This window comes from Rhinatrema bivittatum, chromosome 10, assembly GCF_901001135.1.
Source record: "Rhinatrema bivittatum chromosome 10, aRhiBiv1.1, whole genome shotgun sequence".
NCBI lineage: Eukaryota > Metazoa > Chordata > Amphibia > Gymnophiona > Rhinatrematidae > Rhinatrema > Rhinatrema bivittatum.
This window is the reverse complement of record NC_042624.1, coordinates 100,697,225-100,720,061: the sequence shown is the minus strand read 5'-3', so window position 1 is coordinate 100,720,061 and position 22,837 is coordinate 100,697,225. Positions and strand designations below refer to the sequence as shown.

At 46.6% G+C, this 22,837-nt stretch overlaps 1 protein-coding gene across 4 annotated transcripts in view; it reads left to right on the top strand.

The window, feature by feature from the left end:
- The window catches only part of DNAJC6 (DnaJ heat shock protein family (Hsp40) member C6), a 112,536-nt gene that overhangs the window by 7,823 nt on the left and 81,876 nt on the right, over window positions 1-22,837 (top strand). For 2 of the 4 annotated variants that reach the window (XM_029618512.1, XM_029618511.1), the window contains exon 1: window positions 20,932-21,190. The exons of 1 other annotated variant lie outside the window; for it this stretch is intronic. In XM_029618512.1, coding sequence (XP_029474372.1) covers window positions 20,989-21,190 — 202 coding nt within the window. In that variant the 5' untranslated portion in view covers window positions 20,932-20,988. Of the gene's footprint in view, window positions 1-20,931; window positions 21,191-22,837 lie in introns of those variants that run through there. One more of the 4 variants, XM_029618515.1, reaches the window with a different exon arrangement.

Below are 22,837 nucleotides of genomic sequence, written 5' to 3'. Positions count from 1 at the left end.
TAGCACTTTTCTATTGAAAAGTGAAAAGAACCAGAACACTGTTATAAAGAACTGGAGCTCCATTCCAGGCCATTCCACCACAATTCCTGACTAAATGTATCTTAGTCCAATATTATTTGCTGCTATTATTTCCTTTTGAGTCCCGTGTAAATTCCTCCCCTTTGGAAACCCTTTCACTCCATGAAAGGGTTTCCTTTCATGGAGTGAAAGATGGGAACAGCATTAGCTGTTCCCATCTTTCTCAGAGGGTTATTGAATTCATGCCCTGTCCTTTGAGATCCGGCACTGATTTGGTATCCCTGGACACCTGTATGGTTTATAACCACTAGCATTAGCAAAATTCTGTTTTCTGACAAAATTGATCTGATTGTACTGGGGCAGTCACATTTCCACATGGCTTTTGTCAACAGTTTCTCAGTGTAAACCACAATGATGCCTCAGCACTTTGTGTGGAATTATTGAGGGCTGCATCTTTTATATATGAATGTACTCATTTTTCTGAACAGGCATAGATCTCAGGCAAATTTGAAAATATACTGAAAATCTACAAATATACATATCTATTAAGTATGCCTCACAAATTATACATAGCCATTTTAGAATATAGAATGTGCAGTATCAAACAGGTTTCCAATTAAGAACATAAGAAATGCCAATGACCGAAAGTATATCTAGCCCAGCATTATGTTTCTGACAGTGGCCATGTCAGGTTACAAGTACCCAGTAGGGTCCCAAAGAACAGGTCCAATCCTTCTTGCTTATAACTAGGATAAGGAGTGGCTTCCCCAAGTCTAGAAGGCTAATAGTAGATTATGAACTTTTCCTCCAGGAACTTGTCCAAATCCTTTAAAACCCTACCTACTGTTACCACATTCTTTGGCAACAAATTCCACAGTTTAATTGAATATCGAGTGGAAAAAATACTTTCTCCGATTTGTTTTATATGTGCTACCTATAAACTTCAGGGAGTATCCCCTAGTGCTAGTACTATTGTACCAGTTAAATACACATTCCCTATTTATCTATTCTACCCCCACACATGATTTTATAGACTTTTATCATTATCGCTTCTTATCTATTTTTTCTCCAGGTTGAAGAGCCCTAACTTGTTTAGCCTTTCCTCACAGGGTAACTATTCCATCCCCTTTATCATTTTGGTAGCCTTTTATAGTTCTGCTATATCTTTTTGAGATGAGGCAACGAGAACTGCACACAATACTCGCACTATGGATCAATACAGAGGCATTATGATATCTTCCATTTTATCTAGCATTCGTTTCCACTAAGTTTTATTTGTTTGACTTCTGCCATACACTGAGTCGAGGATTTCCAAGTATTGTCCACAGTGACTTGAAGATCTTTTTCCTGGGGGCCTAAAACTGAACCCTGAAGCATGTACTTATAGCTTAAACTGTTCCGTATATACATCACCTTGAACCTAATGTCCATATTAAATTAAAATTTCATCTGCCATTTAGATGCCTAGTCCCCCAGTCTTGCAAGATCCTTTTGCAATTCCTCACAATCAACTTAAGATTTGTCCAATAATTTAGTGTCATCTGCAAATCTGATTTCCTCATGAATGGCTCCCTTTTCCAGATCATTTATCAATTTTATTAAAAAGCACCAGTCTCAGTACAGATCTCTGGGGCATTCTACTATTTCTCTTTCTCCACTGAGAGAACTGACCATTTCAGGCCTACTGTCTGTTTCCTACCTTTTAGCCAGTTACCAATCCACAATAGAACGCTGCCGCCTATCCCACAACCCTTTAATTTCTAGATGAACTTCTCATGAGGGACTTTATCAAACACCTTTTGAACATCAAGATACACTCTATCAGTCGACTCATCCTTGTCCACATGTTTACTAACCCTTTCAAAAAAAAAAATCTAACCGATTTGTAAAACAAGCCTTCCTTTTACTCAAGCCGTGTTGGGTCTGCCCCATTAATCTGTGTCTATCTAGGTGGCCAGTAATTTTGTTCTGCAGAATAGCTTCTACCATTTTGCTGGTACAGATGTAAAGCTCATCTGTCTGTGGTTTCCTGGATCACCTCTGGAAGTAATTTCCTGGATTACCCCGGAACCCTTTTTAAAACTGGGCATTATGTTGGCCACTTCCCAATCCTCAGATATCGTAGCTGATATAAATGAGAAGTTAGGTGTGGTTTAGGTGGGGAGCAGTTCCCCCTCAAGTGCTCTAGGTGTTGGTATAAATCAATCGCCATCACCTCTGCCAGTATGAACCTTCTTATCCATTGCCCTCCCCCCCCCCCCCCCAATCTAAGCAGGCAAACTACATCTATTACTGTACCCGCTAATTCTGTACAGGTTATCCCCCTCCAAGTTCTTAACTCCCTGTTTAATGTACTTTCGCTGTTTAGTTCCATGTAAACCGATATGATGTTTCGACGAATACCGGTCTATAAAAGTGTTTAAATAAATAAATCTATGAATTAAAGATGACTAGTAACAATCTGCAATTTCATGTTTTAGTTCTTTCAGAATTCTAGGGTGTAGGCCATTCTTTAGTCTGTCAGTTTTCTCTATTGCATCTTTCCAGTTCACTGCGATTTACTTCAGTTCCTCTGAATCATGACCCTCAAAGAATATTTCCAGCTCCATGGTGAGACCGCACCTTGAATACTGTGTACAATTCTAGTTGCCACATCTTAAAAAAGATATAATTGCGATGGAGAAGGCACAGAGAAGGGCAACCAAAATGATAAAGGGGATGGAACAGCTCTCCTATGAGGAAAGGCTGAAGAGGTCAGGGCTGTTCAGCTTGGAGAAGAGACAGCTGAGGGGGGGATATGATAGAGATGTTTAAAATCATGAGAGGTCTAGAATGGGTAGATGTGAATCGGTTATTTACGCTTTCGGATAATAGAAAGACTAGCATGGGGCACATTTAAAACTAATAGGAGAAAGTTGTTTTTCACTCAACGCACAATTAAACTCTGGAATTTGTTGCCAGGGGTTGTGGTTAGTGCAGTTAGTACAGCTGTGTTTAAAAAGGATTGGATAAGTTCTTGGAGGAGAAGTCCATTACCTGTTATTAATTAAGTTGACTTAGAAAATAGCCACTGCTATTACTAGCAACAGTAGCATGGAATAGACTTAGTGTTTGGGTACTTGCCAGGTTCTTATGGCCTGGATTGGCCACTGTTGGAAACAGGATGCTGGGCTTGATGGACCCTTGGTCTGACCCAGTATGGCATGATCTTATGTTCTTAAAGTTTCTCCCTGATAAAGAGTCTTCCTCAGTAAAGCAAAGAATTTAGTTTTTCTGCTTTGGCCTTGTCTTCCCTGAGCACCCTTTTTACTCCTCAGTCATCTCGTTGCAGACTTCTTGTTTCAAATATATTTGAAAAAGTTTATATTTTGGGCTTTTGCCTCTCTGGCAAGCTTGTTTTCCAATTCTCTTTTGGCCTGTCTTATTAATGCTTACATTTAACTTGCCAGTGCCTATGCTCTTTCCTATTCTCTTCATTTGGATTCACTTTCCAGTTGTAAGAAGTACCCTAGAGCATGAAAAATAAATATATTTTATTAATGCTGTATCATATTTTCTGGAAATCTCTGTGCCTTTCTAGATTCATCTTGCACTGTAAGCACACACTTGAACAGATAAAGCTGTGCACTATGCTGTACTTCAAAAGTGGAGAATCTTTTGTTGAAATATTTCCTTTTGTTTGCAATTTTTATAGGGGTTTTCTGCCAGGAACACCCACATTATGCTCTTATGTATTGAAATAATTGGAATTAATAGAATACTTCAAAAGTGCACATGGCAAGTAGTTATAGCTACCTTGTGCCAGCTAAAAATGTGTTGTTAACTCATCTTTGAGCTGCTACCCTGCAGTTATTCCTCAGAATGACCATGTTGCACACATTGCCTCTCACTAAGCAGATTGGTCAGTATCGCCAATAACATGATGAAATGACAACGCACACTGTGTCTGCATGAGCTAACTGCTGGATATCGGTTTAGGTAAGGTAATTTGTAAGCCTGTTCTGACTATGGATTCTTCAAGGACTTCAGGAGAGGTGATCTACAAGGAAACTGCTGAAAGTGCTTACATTGATACAGGGTGCTTATTATTACTTATTGTCATTGTTTATTTTTTTAGTGTGCCAAAAACTTATGATGTGCCATGCCAAGTAAACACAGATAAGTCAATACATAGGCAAATTAAAAACGTTAACACAAGTTAAACAGCCTCCAATATAAATGGAAAGAGAGGACGGTATCTACAAAATATGTGGATACAGGGGCAGCTGCAGGAATAGCACAGCGGAAGTTCACAGAGAAGGTAGTAGGTTTTAGTGCATCAAGTAGCATGCCACTCTGAAGAAGAGCACCGTCAGGTGGAAGAGGAAGATGCTGGTGGGTGCAGGGACTGGCATATTGCAAAGGGGAGAAAACACAAAAGGAAGAGAAAAAAAAAAAGGAATGAAGATGAGGCGCCAAAGTGGACGAGTACCTGAAAGCTGACAGAGAGATCACAGTGAGAAAGGAGGGCCGAGAGATAAGAGGCAGAAGCTTGGAGTGCTTGTGGACAAGGATGAAGAGCGAGGGGAGGAGTTTAAGGAAGGATAGATTAAGCACAGAGAGATTTATGGGAGCGGAATGTGGATCTTGCTTCTGCATTTTGAATGGATTGCATGGGGACAAGGTGAGGGATGGGAGATTGCAGTAGCTATAGTGAGATATGTTTAGAGCATTGATCAGGGCTTGGGCTGTGGAATGAGTGGATTTGGGCTATTCTAGGGCTAGGGGCTCTGTACCAGTGTCTCTTAACCACTGGTTCATGGAGCAGCACTGATCCCCGGCAGCATCTTTGCTGCTCCACAGAGGAACAACGAATGCAGGAGAATGAGGAGGAAGCAGATCCTGCCCAGCAGCTGCACAGCACCCCTGCAATACAGCCAGCAGAGACTTTTCCTAATCCTCCCCCTCTGCCCTGCCCACCTTATTTTCCAGTTAGGACCAGTTTTGCGGGCCAATCTCTGGGAGGAAAGCAGCTGCAGCTGAATGTTAATAAGCTAGTGTGAGACTGAGTCAGCGCCTGTTCTGCACTCAGAAGCCAGGAGGGAGCAGAGCCACAGGTGATGGGGCCAGCTTTCTCTGTACCCGGGGCAGAGATTCTGAATTGTCCGTCCCCCCCCGTCCCCCCCTTGATTTATCAGTAGCCGCCCTGGGATAGCACTGTGCCCTTTGTTGGCAAAGAAACCGCTATCCTTCTGGTGACAGGAGTTCCAGCAAAGCGCATCCCACTCTTTCTCTTCCTCCATCCCCTCCCCACAATTCAATCTGTGCCCTGCATCTCCTACTCCTCCCCCTGCATCCTGCTTTGACCCCCACCCAATCCTTAATCTGCATTCCCCTCTCTCTTCCCCACCTACTCCTTGCCCTGCATTCTCTTCTTTCTCCCCCATTCACTCCTTCCACCTCCCCTTTCTCCTCTGCTCACTCCATGTCCCTTCTCTCTCTCACACCAGCCCTGGCCCCCCCTGTCTACCACCTGTCCCTTGCCTAGCAGCTTTCCTTTCTCCTCCTCATCCCCTGCCCAGAAGCAGACCCTCTCCCCCACCCCTATCCAGCAGCCCCTCTCTCCCAATTGTCTGCTCAGCAGCAGAAGCCTTCTCTCCCCTAGAAAGCTTTACTCAGCAGCAGCCGCCCCTTATTTGGCTCCCCCCTTCCCACCCTGCCCATCAGTAACTCCCTCCCCCCTTTCTTTTCCTCTCTCCTATGCTCTTTGGGCTGCAACGCCAGCAGCAATAGCTGCAGAAACTCAGAATAGAATCAGCGCAGGGCCTGTGAGCCATCATGTGCCCAAAAGTCCTGAGGCAGCCTGACCCTCCTCTCACACAGCATCCTGAAAGCCCGAGTAGCTAGAAGACCCCAGGATAGGCTTGGGAAACCCTTCCCTAAGTTCTTCAGCCTTTAGCTTTATGCCCCCTCCCCAATTAATTTTCAGGCCTATAGACACCCCTGAAATTTTGATAATTAAACTCAATCGTTATGCTCCCTCCACAGCCCTTCCCAGAACAATGCTATAAAATCACATAATTGGTCATCCTACTTTTAAACTTTGTTTTGTATGTGTGTATATATATATCATATATAAATAAAGTTCAGAAGTCATATCACAATATCTGATGAATGTGTCATTTGTGAGTTTTAGAGATAGACTGCAAAATAAAAAAAAAATCCTAAAGTTATCAATTAAAATAATTCATACTACATTGGTTGAAGTTAATCTCAGAAAGGGCTGGTTGGACCGAACTGGAATTTTTTTTCCCCTTTACTACTCACCATAGGAAAAACATTCAAATGATGTTGTTGCTTCAGTAACAGAGACACAAGGTCCCCAATTACCAGGCACTTTGTGAAGTAACACAAAACTCTGTAAAAAGTCACTCAGGACCTATGTAGCAAATCTCCCGGAACTCAAACAGCAACAAACCTGCATGAAAAGGCAGCCTTGCAAATATTCTACCTGGCCCTGAAAAACCATTAGACTGTCTATTAGGGAAATAGAACAAGTTGGACTGCAACAATCCCTACATAGAGCCTACACGCTAGCAGAATACTTCACTTCTGTCACACATACAGAACACAGACCTTCACCAAATACAGAATAAAGCATGTAAGGAACTCCCTCAGAATACTTTAAAGGACTGGGTATAGCTATCTGTACCGGTCCTCCTTAATTCCCAACCCAGCAAGGGATTCTGGGATAGAGTGGATCACTGCAAGCTGGGATAAGAGTCCAGGGCCCAGGGAGAGAGACAGTAGCCTCGAGAATATGAACTGTAAGTTACAATTATTTTGTTGAAGTGCACATACCAGCTAACTTGTTTTGTTTACTTTTGTTTAACAATAAAGAAACGTAGAAAGATTGTTGCCAGAGTTCAGTCTGGAGTCTGTTGTCTGGCTAATCCTAAACGCTTGGCATCAAATATGGTGGCAGCAGTGGGATAGCTTGCCTAAGCAGGAAGCCCACAACCGCGGCAGAAAAAAAAGAAAAAAAACCATACAAAGTTTGTTTTTTTTCTCTTTCTCCTGAGACCTCCCAGTTTCACTCTCCCAACTGAAGCTACAACAGGCTAATGGGGTGTAGCCCTGCCTGTGCAGTCAGGGGTCAAGCAGTGAGTTGGGGCTGAACAGGTCAGCAGGTTTTCTTTGTTTTTTTTCCTCACCCTCCTGTCCGGACAGATACCCAGTGGAGAAATGGCTCAGAAAGCAGGGAAAATGGAGTAAGTGATCCAGATCCTTGCTACAGGGCAGCAGCAGTTGCAGAACACCACACAAACTCAAACTGTCCAGCTGCAGGCCCTGCGAGAACAACTTGTGCAGCAAAATACAGTATTAACTCAGGTAGCACAGGCCATGCAGATCGCTGTGTCCAGTTTAATCCAGTCAAATCCATTGCCTCACATCCAGTTTAAAATGAAGGCAGGTGAGGACTCAGAGGTCTTCCTGAGAAACTTGAGAGGACCGCCCACCTTTTGGCTTGGCCCGAAGTCAATTGGTATATGTACTTGGCTAACTTATGGCTTTCCAAGCAGCCAGCTCGGACAGGACAGCTGCCTATGCGGAAGTCAGGGCCACTGTCCTGGATAGAGCTGTGTTTACCTCAGAAACCTACCAGCAGCAGTTCCGGCAGGGATTCCTGCAGCCTGGGGAGAGCCCCCGAAGTCTGTTTCGTCGCCTGAGGAATGCCAGCAAAGTGGCTACAACCGGAGGCAAAGAATGGCCTCGAATTAGCCCAACAGGTGCTTCTGGATCAATTGTTAGATGGGCTTGACCAGCCTGTGCAAAATTGGGTCTGCTGACACACCGGGCTCATGTTAGAAAGAGCTCTAAAGTGAGGGACACCTTCCACCAGGCGCAGTTAATGCTTGATGTGGTAATAAGGCTAAAACCACAGCCCACACAAACTTCCTGGTGAAGCACAGGGAGTAAAGCTTCCTGGCACTGACCCTCAGAAGCGGAGAGCTCGCCTTCTGTACCGCGAACCCAGGCCACAGTCTCTTCCACGTGCTTTAACTGTGGTTGAAGAGGTCATATAGTAAGGAAGCGCCAAGTTGAGGGGCCTGAAGTTATGGACACCAGCTTAATGATCCAACCTACACTAAACTAGAAAGTCTCTGAGGATAAAGGAAAAACTCCAAAGCAAGAAAAATCCTCACCCTGGAAGAAGAAAAGTACTTCATGGAGTTCAAATCAGCCCGGGAACGAAATTGCGGACAAGTTTTCCTTCCGTGCCCTTTGTGCGGGGAATGGTCATCAGGAGGACCGCTGCCCATTTAGAAAGGCCTAAAATAAAGAGCCTTCAATGAGAATGACTAAAGGCAAAGACGAACCAACACAGAGGGCATGGTCTTTCTGTAAAGCGCTGGACCATAATGTCAAAGAGTGCCCACGGTTAGACGACCTGGAGTGTGAAAGCAAGCTGGAGGAACAGCGCAGGAAAAGAGAAGGGGGGCAACAACTGAACTCCAAAATGGGGAGAGGGGTGGGCGAACACTTTCGCAAAGCTACTAAGTTGTAGTTTAGCGGACATCCCTCATCGGCGACGCAAGGAGTTTGTGATCCAGGTGGAACCGGACGATCCCCGCCCAAGCATTGGGGGGATTCAGGGTCTGGCAGGACTCTCGTTCGTGAGGACCGCCTCCAAAAAGAGTGCATCAATCACAAGAAAAAAAGCGACACTGTGCACATAGGGACAAATCGGAATAGCCAACCAGTCGGGTTCTGCTGACGACCACGGCAGGTCAAGCCATTACGGAAGCAGGAGACTTTCCTGCGCTCCTGTACCCAGTTATTCTGGGACACGATTGCCCCCAGTGTACGACCCTGTGGGTTCAGCTCACAGGGAATCAGGGGTGGGTCACCAGGGAAGGAAGAGCCGGGAATTAGGCAGGGCACAGCTGAATGCCCGGCCTGACAAGGCCAAGCTAAGGGGGGAGGCTTTGTGAGGGAGCATGTAAGGAACTCCCTCAGAACACCTTAAAGGATCGGGTACAGCTATCTGTACTGGTCTTCCAGTATCTGTACTGGTCTTCCAGCTATCTGTACTGGTCCTTAAGTTCCAACCCAGCAAGGGATTCAGGGATAGGGTGGGGAGAAGAGACCAGGGCCAGAGGGATGAGGGAGGCCCAGGGAAGAGAAACAGAAGCCTTGACATTATGAACTGTAAATTAAAATGATTTTGTTGACTTGCACAAACCAGCTAACTTGTTTTGTTTATTATTGCTTAACAATAAAGAAACTTACAAAGATTGTTGCCAGCCTGGGCTCTGTTCTCTGGCTAGTCCTGACCACTGGGCATCGCAAAGGGATCACAAATTAGAAAGGGAAATATTCAGACAAATACTGAATTCTTCTGTCATCTGCCAGACACTCCAGTTTAACTCCTTCTGCTCCGCCCCATTCCTGTTCCTTGCAGACAGGAGGGGAAGGGGGGAGCAAGAGAAGAAGAGTTGCTGGATTAGGAAGCAGAAGGTTCTTCTTTGGAGTGTACCCTGTTTGCTCCATCTCCTCCACCTTGAATACTGTGTACAATTCTGGTCGCCGCATCTCAAAAAAGATATAATTGTGATGGAGAAGTTACAGAGTAGGGCAACCAAAATGATAATGGGGAAGGAACAGTTCCCCTATGAGGAAAGGCTGAAAAGGTTATGGCTGTTCAGCTTGGAGAAGAGATGGCTGAGGTGGGATATGATAGAGGTCTTTAAGATCATGAGAGGTCTTGAACGAGTAGATGTGAATCGGTTATTTACACTTTCGAATAATAGAAGGACTAGGGGGCATTCCATGAAGTTAGCAAGTAGCACATTTAAGACTAATCGGAGAAAATTCTTTTTCACTCAACGCACAATAAAGCTCTGGAATTTGTTGCCAGAGGATGTGGTTAGTGCAGTTAGTGTAGATGGGTTCAAAAAAGGTTTGGATAAGTTCTTGGAGAAGAAGTCCATTAACGGCTATTAATCAAGTTTACTTAGGGAATAGCCACAGCTATTAATTGCATCAGTAGCATGGGATCTTCTTAGTGTTTGGGTAATTGACAGGTTCTTGTGGCCTGGTTTTGGCCTCTATTGGAAACAGGATGCTGGGCTTGATGGACCCTTGGTCTGACCCAGCATAGCAATTTCTTATGTCCTTATGTTCTTGCATGATACCTGAGTGGGGAGAGTCACTGTGGCAGAGCCTTGTGTGTGCTTCTGCCCATAGGTAATACCAGCCCTGCTGACCATTGTCTTGACACCCTGGGCAGCTTCCCCTCTCACCTCCTCCCCCCCCCCCCCAAACCCAGCTCTGAGGGCCACCATGGTGGGGCCTGAGAACGGAGCAGATGCTGACTCGGTGCCACACCAGCTCCTTAACAATCAGCTGCAGTTGCTTCTCTCCCAGAGATTGGGCCTCAGGACTGGCTCCCAAATAGAAAGAAGTATCTATGGGGCAAAGGTATTAATTGTAGAAGTGTTGCTGGCTGGCAGGGGGAGGGAGAGTGAGGGATTTCTTATTTTTTTTTTAATGATGGACTGCTGGCTGGCTGGGAGGGAGCAAAAGAGAGAGAGAGAGAGAGAGATTTCTTTTCTGAGGGAGGTACTTTTGGCTAATTGGGAAGTGAAGAAGGAAGAGAGAGAAAAGGAGGACTTTTTTTTTTTTTAAATAAAAGCAACATTTCTTGCAAAACAATTTTCTTAAATTGGCTAAGTTACCTTCCTAAAATAACACAGACCTGCTGCAGGGCTGACCCATGAGATTATAGACTGGGTGGGGGAGGGAGTATATGCTCCCTGCTCTTTAATGTTCTGGGTCCCCCCTCCCCCTTGGCTTATCAGTGCTGCAACCAGCCCACATAATTTAAGGAAGGTGGCTAGCTGGTCCCTGGCATGCAAATGGTTGAAAAACACTGCTCTAGGCAAATTTCAATCTTATACCCTCCCCAGCGACTCTTGCAGAGCAGTATCCACCCCAACTCACCTCTCACCCTCTGCCAAGTCCTGCATCCTCTGCCTCTGCTCCCACTGCCTACAGTGCCCAGCATCCCTTCTCTCTAGCCCTGTCCAGCATCTCTTCAAGCCCCAGCATCCTTCTTCTTTCTGCTCCTCGCTCCCTTCTCCTCAGCATCATTCCCACCCCACCCCCAGCATCATCTCAAGCTCTTTACCGCCTTTCCACAGCGCTCAGCATCTTCTCTCTCGCTAACCCCTGCCCATCCAGAATCCTCTCTTCCCTCCCGACTCTCACCTGCTCCCCACCTTCTCTCTCTCTCCACCCACCCAGCACCCTCTTTCCCCAAGTCCCCCCACTGACCCAGCTCCCTCTCTGTCTCCACCCTCTACATCTCTCAGCATCCATTCCCTTCACTCTTGTATTGCCATGCCTTAAAAGTGGGTAGGTGGCTCCCAGAGGTTTCCCTGGTTTTTGACGCCCCCAAAAATGTTGGTGCCCTAGGTTACCGCCTAGTTTGCCTAATAGATGAACCAGCCCTGCTAGAAAAAAATGTAAACAATTGACAAGGAGATGGAAGAGTCAAAATGGTGGATCTGGGAGGCTGGCTGGATAACTATGGGCCAATGTAAAAAGGTGCGCTCAAGAGAGCACATAGTTTTACCCTCAGATGGGCGCACATTGTTTCTGCACAAACTGTAATCCTGAGGCAGCAAAGAGCTTTGCGCACAAAAACTGTTCCCATAAAGCCTTGCATGCTGCTACGCACCCTCTCGTGGAAATTCCATGCAAATGAAGGCATTAGCTATTCTTCTCCAACACAGTGAGGTGCACTGGCTTAATTCAGGTTTTCTTGGTGCTGGAAACGTTTACTCCTGCTCAGAGGTAGAATAAAGTTTCTAGCGTTAGTATTAGTCTATGGGTGGAAATGGGAGTTCTGGTACCAAGACCTGTGGTCAGGATTTTATGCACAGAAAACATTTTTTTTTTGTGAGCATAAATCATATTTTATGTATTAAAAAACATGGTTTATGTGCACTAATCATGTTTCTGTGCAGAAAATATGATTTAAAACCATGCTTTTTGTGCATAAAATCTGATTTCTGCACGGAATTCATGTTTTTCTGTGTGCTAAGCCTTTTCTTTGTGCATGTTTTCCAGTTTGTGCCCATTTTTAAATTACAGATGCCTTAGCAAAATGAGTCATGGATGATGAGGTCTCAGTATACCAGGTGATCTCAGCCTGCATTTCACCATAAGGGCTTGTTTTCAAAGCTGTACAGATCTGTAAAGCGACATTTCTCAAACTATGACCAAATTTTACCCAGCCTATGGAGACAGGAGGAAACATAGAAATGATGGCAGAAAAAGACCAAATGGCCCATCCAGTCTGCCCAGCAAACTCCCATACTTATTTTCCCATACTTATCTGTTTCACCAACCACCAAATTCAGGGCCCTTGTTGGTAACTGTTTGATTTGAATTTCATAGAAACATAGAAATGACGGCAGAAGAACACCAAATGGTCCATCTAGTCTGCCCAGCAAGCTTTCACACTTATTTTTTCATACTTTTCTTTTACTCTTGTCCCTTTTAAGTAACATTTTGGTTATATATCCCTTCCACCCCCGCCATCGATGTAGATAGCAGTGCTGGAGCTGCATCAAAGTGAAGTATCTAGCTAATTGGTTTGGGATAGTAACCGCCATAAAAGCAAGCTACTACCATGCTTGTTTACCCAGCCTGTGCAATTCAGTCTTTTTTGGTAGTTGTCTGAATATAAATCATCTTTTCTTCATTCCGCCTGCCGTTGAAGCAGAGAGCTATGCTGGATATGCATTGAAAGTGAAGTATCAGGCTTATTTGGTTTGGGGTAGTAACTGCCGTAACAAGCAAGCTACTCCCCTGCTGTTTTGTGAATGCAAATCCTTTTTTCCACATTTCCTCTTGCCGTTTTTCCACATTTCCTGCCAGCCCCTGCTGTTGATGCAGAGAGTATTGTTGGAGTTGCATCAAAAGTGAAGCATAAGGCTTAATGGTTAAGGGTAGTAACCACCACATCAAGCAAGTTACCCCAATGCTTGTTTACCCAGACTGCACAGATCAATGCCTTTTTGGAAGTTGTTTGAAGGTAAATCCTCTTTTCCACATTTCACCCTGTGGTTGAAGCAGAGAGCAATGCTGGATATGCATTCAAAGTGAAGTATCAGGCTTAATTGGTTTAGGGTAGCAACTGCCGCAATAAGCAAGCTACCCCCACGCTTATTTGTTTACCCAGACTATGTAGTTCAGTCCTTGTTGGTTGTTGTCTGAATGCAAATCCTCCTTTCCACATTTCCCCTTGCCGTTGAAGCAGAGAGCAATGTTGGAGTTGCATTAACTGTGTGAAGGCTTTTTGAGTAAGGGTAGTAATCACCAGGTAGTAGCCACCATTCCAGCAAGCCACCCCCATGGCTCTTCTCTTCATTCCCATCCTCTAGCCTTTATGGATCCACAGTGTTTATCCCATGCCCCTTTGAAATCCTTCACAGTTTTAGTCTTCACCACTTCCTCTGGAAGGGCATTCCAGGCATCCACCACCCTCTCCGTGAAGAAATACTTCCTGACATTTGTTCAGAGTCTTCCTCCCTGGAGTTTCAAATCGTGACCCCTAGTTCTACTTATTTTTTTCCAACGGAAAAGGTTTGTTGTTGACCATGGATCATTAAAATCTTTCAAGTATCTGAAAGTCTGCATCATATCACCCCTACTCCTCGTCTCCTCCAGGGTGTGTACATATTTAGGTTCTTCAATCTCGCCTCATAAGTCATTTTATGAAGACCATCCATCTTTTTGGTCGCCCTTCTCTGGACCGCCTCCGTCCCTTTGGAGATACAGTCTCCAGAACTGAACACAGTACTCCAGGTGAGGCCTCACCAAAGCCCTGTACAAGGGGATCATCACTTCCTTTCTCTTACTAGATATTTCTCTCTCTATGCAGGCCCAGCATTCTTCTGGCTTTAGCTATCGCCTTGTCACATTGTTTTACCGACTTCAGATCGTTAGACACTATCACCCCAAGGTCTCTCTCCTGCTCTGTGCACATCAGCCCTTCACCCGCTATCAAAGGATTTACCTGCGTAAGTGCACTTTACATGCATAAATGGCTTTAGAAAATTGCTACGATAATATATTACATTTATGCATGTAACTTCTTTTAAAATTTACCTGCATGCATGCAAGTCTCTTAGAAAATAGCAACTTGTGTGTGTGTACCTTGCACACATAAATGTGTGTGCAGACTGAAAATATGCACATACTTTTGATGTTTATAAAACAGCATGTACGCATATATGCTAGTTTTATGCATGTAAATGTTTTGAAAATTCACCCCATGTGTTATCACCAGTAAACAAAATGGACTGTATATTAGAGTACAGCACTCAGGTTTGAAAAATGGAACATATTTTTAGTTTGACTGCATAATTAAATGACTCTTCTCTATTGCAACACATTACAGTCTGCGCAGATGGTTGGTTTCCTTTAAATATCCCATGGCATTTTTTGTAATATCAGGGATGTTTTCCTGCTATGGTAACAAATTTCCAACACTTTTGCATAATGGAGTCTGAGAACATCCTTTCATTTCTCTCCCCATAAACAAGGAACTTAAACAGTTGCAATCCCTTAACATTAAAAAAAAAATAAATCCGATTTGTATATTTTTAATGTGCAGGGCAGGCGGAGCCATGTCTCTGGATATCCACGATAATGTGAGCACCAGGCGTGGCTCCTCCTGAGTGAGGCTTGGATCCTTGCTGCGCTGGGGTTTTGAATCATGCAGGTCACTGGTGTGTCCTGAATAGTTGAGCCCCAGTGCACCAGGGGAGTAAACAGGGTCTCTAGGGGCTGGTTACCTTGTGTTGCCACCCTTTCCCCTTCCAGCGTGGCTCTTCGCGTCCCTCCCTCCCACCCCTCTTAATTGCTTTGTGGGGTTGTCGCAGTTTTGGGGCGGTGGCATTACCAGAGCTTTTTTTGTGTTGGGGTTACTGTTGAAGAATCTGCTTGGTGGCGGCTTTCTACCACACTGTGTACTCTGAGTAAATGCATGTGATTGGGTTCAGTCATATGGTGTGGGACTCCTTGCTGGGCTGTGGTGGTGGGGGGGGGGGGGGGGTCCTTGTGAGTGGCAGGATGCTGCTGGTGTTTACAGGCCGGGTGGCCTGGGGGGGACGGACATCTTGCTGGGGCAAGGCGGATATACTCTGGGGTTTGTTGTATTTGGCAGCTTTGGTGAATTATTGTTACGTTACTAAAGCTGTGGCCTTGTTGACATTCCAATCAGTTGTTTGGTGTATTATTGCTGAATGTGGGAGTATCTTGTGAAGGGAGCCGGGGCCAGGGAGGCCAAGAGTCTTGGTTGCTCAGATTATTATGTAGTGAGTGTCTTGTAAAAGTGATACGCTACTACTGGTATGTTACTCTCTTGTACGTGTTTCACATTCTGCTGTCTAAACAGTACAAATCAAAATGCATTGATGTAGGAGTTTGTTTCATTGATCCACATAACACGCTCTACACTTTCATCTTAAAAGAACAATTACAAAAATAGAAAAAAAGACTTGACTGCAAAAGTATTCACATCCTTTTGTCGTAGCAAACCAAAGTTAGCTCTGGTTCAAACAGTTCCCTTAATAAGGTCCATAATGAGTTACACAGAGCTCACCTGTGTCCGGGCACAGTGGCTGAGCTGATCAGAATACTCCTGGATGAAGAATCAAAGCTATTTCTGTTGCATGAAGTGAAGTTGAAGCAAAGATCAAAACATGCCAAAAAAACAGAAGCTGCCAAAAGAACCATAAGTATTACCAGCAGAATATATAGGGCATGCTTCGAAAATATGACCTTGGCCACAGGTGCCACTGCTGAAGGGTGCTGTGCTGCTGGCCCCAGCGCATGAAATTGTTCGTGGTAGGACCTGCGGCGCAGAAGGACTGTGTGCTTATAGTCCTGGCAATCCTCCCGACGCTTTCGTTTCCTCCGGCCCCTGACTCACAACAGAGGTGCTGGTGGTCCCTCCTTTGCCACCCCGGTCTACCCCCTCTTTTCCCTCGTGGCAGCACCGAGGCTGGGGAGGAGGAACAGTGCCCTTCTGGTAAAGGCAGGCACCGCAGCTGAAGCAGGAGAAACAAAGAGAGCCAATGCAGGAACTCCTCGTCTCTGAGCCGGCACGAGGTCTGGCCCTGCTGTGGCGCCGTCCCCGCACAGGTTCCCTCGGTAACAGGGGGTCGGTGTGGAAGAAGGGGGGTGGGGTCCGTGGCAGGAGCTGACAGCGCCCCCTCTGAAAGAGAGAGAGAGAGAGGCCCCGCGTTCACTCTCGTTTTCTCTCCTATGGGGAGGGATGTGGGAAGGGGCGTCTGCCGGTGCCTCCTCTGCCCCAGAGTGATGTCGCATTGCAGTGCAGGCACCGGAACCCAAACAAAAGGATTCCTGTCCCACGGGTGTCCCGGGTGGGCCCAGAGATGCAGCCAGAACACAAGGAGGACGCGACGACTGGCAGCCCAGGAGACGAGAAGTGAGTTCCTGGAGCCACCAGCAGTGCACAACTGGTGGGGAGGGGATGGTCCGTGAGGAAAGAAAGAGGGGAGATAAATGACTAGGACTGGGGGGGAGAGAGAGAAAGCTCTGCTGGGGCTTAGGGGGATGGGTGGGAAAGAGGGGCTGCAGGCCCTGAATGGGAAGAGAGAAAGGGGGCTGCTGGGACTTGGAAAGAGGAGTTGCCAGGTTTGGGAAGAGACAGAATGGGCTACTGGGGATATGGGAGTGGGTGGGAAAGGTAAGCTGCTGGGAATAGGGGATTTGAGAGATGGGGTCTGCCGAGGATGGAGGTGGGAAAGATGGGGAGCTGGGAAAGGTCTAAGCTGAGGGGAGGAAAAGGAGGAGTGGCTGGGAATGGGGGGGCTGGGAGGAAGAGAGAGGGGGGCAAGGAAAGACAAGGTTTGCTGGTTCTAGGTGGGGAAAGAGAGAGAGGGGGGGCTGCTGGGGCTAGTGGGAGAGAGGGGGGGGGGAGCTGCTAGGGTTCAGGGGTGGGGAGGAGGGCACTGTGTCAGAGCCTATGCTCATACATAGGTGTATAATGGAGGTAGACGTGGCGGATGGGAGCAAACTAAAGGTTTTCCGAGGGCACCTAATGCCCTCGCCTCAGCCCTGGGTGGATGACTCCTGACCCAAAACTTTTAGGGCAATGAACAGACTGGGTATATTGGGAGGAATCTAAAATGGGAGAAACATCCCCAGGTAGTTGTCGTGTGGTGTACAGGCTGAGGGCGCACTTTTTCACTTGGCCATAGGTGCCAAATTGCCCGCTATGACTCTGATGGTACCAGATTATGTCCCTGATAAATGAGGCTCATTTTTCGAAATAAGTGTGAATGGAAATTTGGAGTCCTCTTCAGTCATAAATTAGGGATTGCTGGTCCTTGCATTTTCAGCATCACCCTTACTGCAGTTTAATATTTACTTCATTCTTTTAAACATTAGTATGTCTCTTTTGGAGCTGTTCTGGGCAAATTCTTAGGTCTTCTTTCTTTGCTATCCTATTATATTTTATTTCTAGTTTTACACTTTATTGAATAAAACATGTGCATCTTCTATTAGGACCATTCCAGTTGTTTTCAGAAATGTTCTTCCTTGAGTGCATTATTTTCATATTTTTGCTGTTTGTGCTTTACATGTATGAGTATTGTTGCACCGGAGGTGGACCTTTGGGCCGAGGTGGGGGTTGACGCTACCCATAGGAGGGATCCTTCGGGTCCCCACCATCGGCAGGGAGGGAGGGCTGACGGACGGAGGCCGGCTGGCGCTTCACCAATACCAGCCCTCGTTCCCCGCGGGTTGAGCCTTGGCTGCCGGGAAGGCTGGACTTATGTCCTCGTCAGTGGTCGTCGATGGGTGGATCGAGGTCAGCCCAGAGGCAGCAACTAGTGTAGGTATCAGTCTGTACTGGACGAGGCGGAGTCCTGGAGACCCGGGCGCCAATAGGAACACAGTCTGACAGAGGGCGCCCGAGCAAGAGCAGGCCGAAGCCTGAATGAACCAGGACCAAGGCTGAAGAGGCGTCTTTAAGCAAGCTGGGATCAGGACTGGTGGCAGTCTGGAAGCAGTGGCAAGCAAGGCTGAGGTCTAGACGAGGAGAGAGTCAAAAGGATGGTCAGCCGAAGCAGAAGTCCAGGGCTGGAGAGAAGCAACAGCATAGTCAAGCAATGCAGAGGTCCAGGGCTGGAGAGAGGCAACGGAGTAGTCAGGTGATGCAGAGGTCCGGGGCTGGAGAGAGGCAACAGTAGTCAGGTAATGCAGAGGTCAAACCAGGTTAGCAGTCCGAAGGGGAGACGAAGGAACAGGAACATAGGAACAAGGAAACAGGAACGAAGGCAATCAGGATCGGGAACCAGGAACCAAAGAGGCAACGAGTACTTGACTAGCGAGGGGACCTGTTGCAAAGGCAATTTGAGAGAGAGCGGAGCCTAGGGAGGGGCGCGGCGCTGGTCGGGACGGCGTCTCTCCGCGGGCCACGCGGAGAGGCCCGAAGCAGAACATCAGGAGCTGCAGCAGAACCGGAGGCCCCAGGGGCAGCCTGAGCATGGAGCCGGCGGTCCACAGCTGCCAGAGACGAGGGACCAGATGCTGAATCACTTTGAAAGAGATGAGGGGGCCGAGCTGCGAGTCTGCCGCGGCCGGTGCGCGTAACAAGTATAATACCTACCTGGAGGTCTGATGAGGATCAGCACAGCAGTGATTTGCTTAGATTTATAAGGGGAGGAGTTTGTTTATTATGAAGAGCTTTCAGAGACTTTAGGACCTATGCAATAAAACTAGTGGTAAAACAAAAATGTATTGTGCAAGTCAGTAAAAATGTAACATGCATGGTAAAACACCACTTAACATGGTATGCAAAAAGATTTACAGTTTTGCCACACTAGCATTGCCATGATATTAGAATGCACAGAAATTAAAAAAACACAAAAAACTACACTGTGTATGTTTGGTCCATTTAAAACTCTCCATGCTAAACAGCTCTTTTACTTTTGACCAGTCAGCACATGGTATTTCTTCTCTCCCTGAATCCCCCAACATGAAAGGTCCAGCCCCCATCCCAGGTGCAGACACTGCCCTCCCCATCAAAGTGCCTACCCCCCCCCCCCATCAAAAGCCCCCTCAGGGGACAAGCTTCTCCTTTCCAATCCCACACCCAAGAGCCCCTTGGGTAATCCTCTCTTACCACGTCAAGAAGCAGCAGGCCCTTCCAGGGCAACAGTCTCTCCCCCCCCCCCCCCCCCCCACTTCCAGCCCCTCAAAACCCCTTCCGCACCCTATCCCAGACTCCATCACCCACCATTCATCCCTCCAAACTGGGACCCATTCTGGAAGTTCCAGATATCTTCAGCAGCAGGGTGGACTGCGGAGCCCTCCTGCCGTCCATGCCACCCAACTCTGACTCTGCCTGGCAGTGCATCACTACGCATCGCTGCATGTGACGTGCCACTAGGTGGTGTTAGCTGGAGTTCAGTGCCTGGACGGCAGGAGGGTCTGCAGTCTCCTGCCACTTAAGATAGGAGGAATCCATTCCAGAGAGGGGGGTAGTGTGGTCTAAGCTGGGCCGTGGAGGAGCCTCCTAGCTCTTGGGTGAGGGGGAAAGGGTGGGTGGGCATGTCAGCTTCCTCGCAGTTGGGGGTGCTTTGGAGGAAGAAGGTTTCCATAGAGGGGGCATTTAATGTATTATTATATTTCGCCTAGAGCCACGTTCTCAAAATAGGTGACTAATAAATCTAAATCAATGAGAGGACTGCCCAGGTTTTGGGGCTCTTGATTGAAAGATCTGAACTTTGAGTGGTGGTGGAAGTGGGGGCGAGTCTTTTGTGTTAGAGGGGGGAGGAAGCTCCTGTGCGAACAGTCTGAAAGTGAGAGAGACAACTAGCATGGGAATTTCAGGCTGTGGTGGACCCAGTGAACATTTAACAACTGGTCCAAGGCTTTACTGAGCCCACGGAAAATAGAGGGTGTGGAGCAGATCTCACGTTATTTCATTTGGGTCTGCTAAAAGCCTCATTGTCATGCACTGTGATGCTCATTCATTTCCATATGGAAAAGCACTAATTTTAGTGTTTGCAAGTTAATGTGATGATACATTGTCTTAACATGCACATTACGACTATTTTTAGCATGGACAAAAGATCCTTAACCTGTATGTTAAATTTACTGTGTAGGCCCCTTTAATCACTAATAGCTGTTCAGGAGTTAAATTTACATCAGAATAAAAGGTGATCTTAATGATTTTGTATCCCGTCATATGCATTAGTTTGTAATATGTGTTGTTATGTTTGTGTTTTAGGAATAGTGTTCTATTAATAATTTTGTAATTTTATGTTGAATTTTTTGTACCCTGCTTTAGGCTAATGATAAAGTGAAAATTGGAATACATAAATTGTAATATAAGATACATAGATTATGCTAGGTTCCCTGTTTTGTTTAATATAGCAACATTGGAAGGTCAGCAAAGCAGCTTTACAACAAAAGCCATTCTCCAGGTACAGTTCATTTTAGTGTCTCCCTTTAGCACCATTACTGAATGCTGCCTGGGAAGGGGTATAAAACCTAGGGCTGAGACCAGGGCTGTGCTGAAAGGTGGGCTGGGTAATGTTGCACAAAGAATACAGACTAGAGTAGACTTGGCGTGCAGAAGGGGGTCCTGTGGGCTGCTCTGGCGCGCGGGGAGGCGGGAGAGGCAGAGCCAACCTACCTATTGCTTCCGGGCACCGGCGGAGGAAGCTGCTGGCTGCCGGCCAGGAGGAAGCCCCGGAAAAAAAAAGGAGCCAGCCCCCTCGGCAGCCGAAGCCGCCGGGCGATGCGGTGCCACCCGCTGTAAACCGGCACCCGGGCTGGAGGGGAGGGGGGGAGGGGTGTGGGAAGCGGGCGCCGAGGCCCGGCCATGAGCTGCTGAGGCGGCCGCCCTGGGCCGGCAGCGGGGGGCGCCCCCCAATGAGCCTGCTGGGGAGCTACCGCAAAAAGACCAACAATGATGGTTATGAATCTTTGCAGCTGGTGGACAGCAACGGTGAGCAGGCGAGCGAGGAGCGGCGGAGCAGCGGCGGCGGGGCGGGGCTGAGCACGGCGGCCCCGGCTCCGGCGGGGAGGAGCCCGGCCCGGCAGGCGGACTGCGGCAGCACCATGGACAGCTCAGGTAAAGGCCGCGGGAGGTGCAGGGGCGCCGCCTCGGCGCGCGGCAGGGAGGGAAGGCGCCGACCGCTCTGACGCCCGAATGAAAGCGAGGGACGCCGGGGGCGCGCGCGGCTGGGGCTGCCTCCTCGGCCCGAGCACCGTGACACGAAGCGCCCGCTGCCCGTGCCGAAGAAGGGCACTAAAATCCGCTTAGCCGGGCAACTGTGTAAGGAGATGCTGTGCACACGCACCAGCTTTCATACATGGGGGAGGGGCGGGGAAGATGTAGGAAGTTGCAGGGTCAGATGTAAAATAGCAACCAGGGGGTGGCAAATGCTTGCGCAAGAAACCCCCCCCCCTGTCAGATGCTGAACTTTGTTGCGTGCCATGAAATGAAAGCAGAGGGGGGGGGGGGGGGGGGGGGGGGGGGGCTGATGGCAGGGGCTCAGCGGGCGACCGATGGATGGGACTCCCAGCCCCACAGCACGTTTCCTTTCCAAAGGCTCGGTGTCAGTCTGAAGGGCTGAAATCACGCCTTTGTGTTCTTTGTTTGTCAAGCATCTGTCGGATCTCACCCTGGGGACCCGCTGAAACCCACTGACTCCCTGGGAAGAGCCAAAGGAGGGCTGCTTTATTGTGTCACTCCCCTTAGGAATATAACGCCAATACGCTAACAATGCTGCTGAAGGTTATAAATAATGAAAAGATAATTCTAAAATATTGATTTGGAATCGGGACCCCATGTGCAAAAAGCTCGTCTATTGTATTGTAAATGTGAGTCAGCTTTCTGTCTTGCTTTGAAACAACGTGTAGGCCAGAAATGGAATCGCTGTTTGATTTGTGAAACTGTTGTGACAGCAAATCAGAATGACTGAGCAGAGACTAAATATGCTTTCCTCCTATTTCATTGAAATACCCTATAATAAAATGAATCTGTACCACAACTTGCTTTATTTGACTAGTGGGTTAGCTTAGACCAGCCTAATCATGTCTATTAATTATGTATACTATAATACAGTAGCCAAGTTATGAGTCCTCAGACTGATAGCCAAAAATAGGAAGAATAAATTAAGGGGTTTTTTTTTCCTGATATTAGTAAGACATTTTATTCCTATCACATCCAGCTATTACATGTATTCTACATAAGCATCCTGATTTATTAAGCTTTCTTCCCCATACATTCAGAATGGGAAACAAGCCTTTGTGCACCCCTTTGTGTTATTTGTTTAATATGCTCCTTGTTATACCTTTTGCTTAATTGTTAAGAACTTTGATTTTGATGATTTTATTTTTGTAATCTCTTAGCCTCAGGTACAAAAATTTTAGATTGTAAGCCCTTTTAGGGGATAGTGAATTACCTATTGTACCTTATTGTAAACCGATGTGATATCTCTTTTTGAAATGAACATCGGTATATAAAAAAAAAAAATAAAAAAATCGTAAATAAATAAATAAATAAATGACAGCCAAAGTTTATCATTGGGATATTTAATTCATACTAATTGACTTACAATACTTTCTTCTGGCTGGCCTATATTCTTTATTATTTCTGTTACTTACTTGGTGTTGTAAACTAAAATAACAAAATCCAGCTCTAATTGAAATCAAATCCTGATTTCTGTCCTATGACGATTTTTTTAAATGAAATCATAGAACATCATTCTCATCA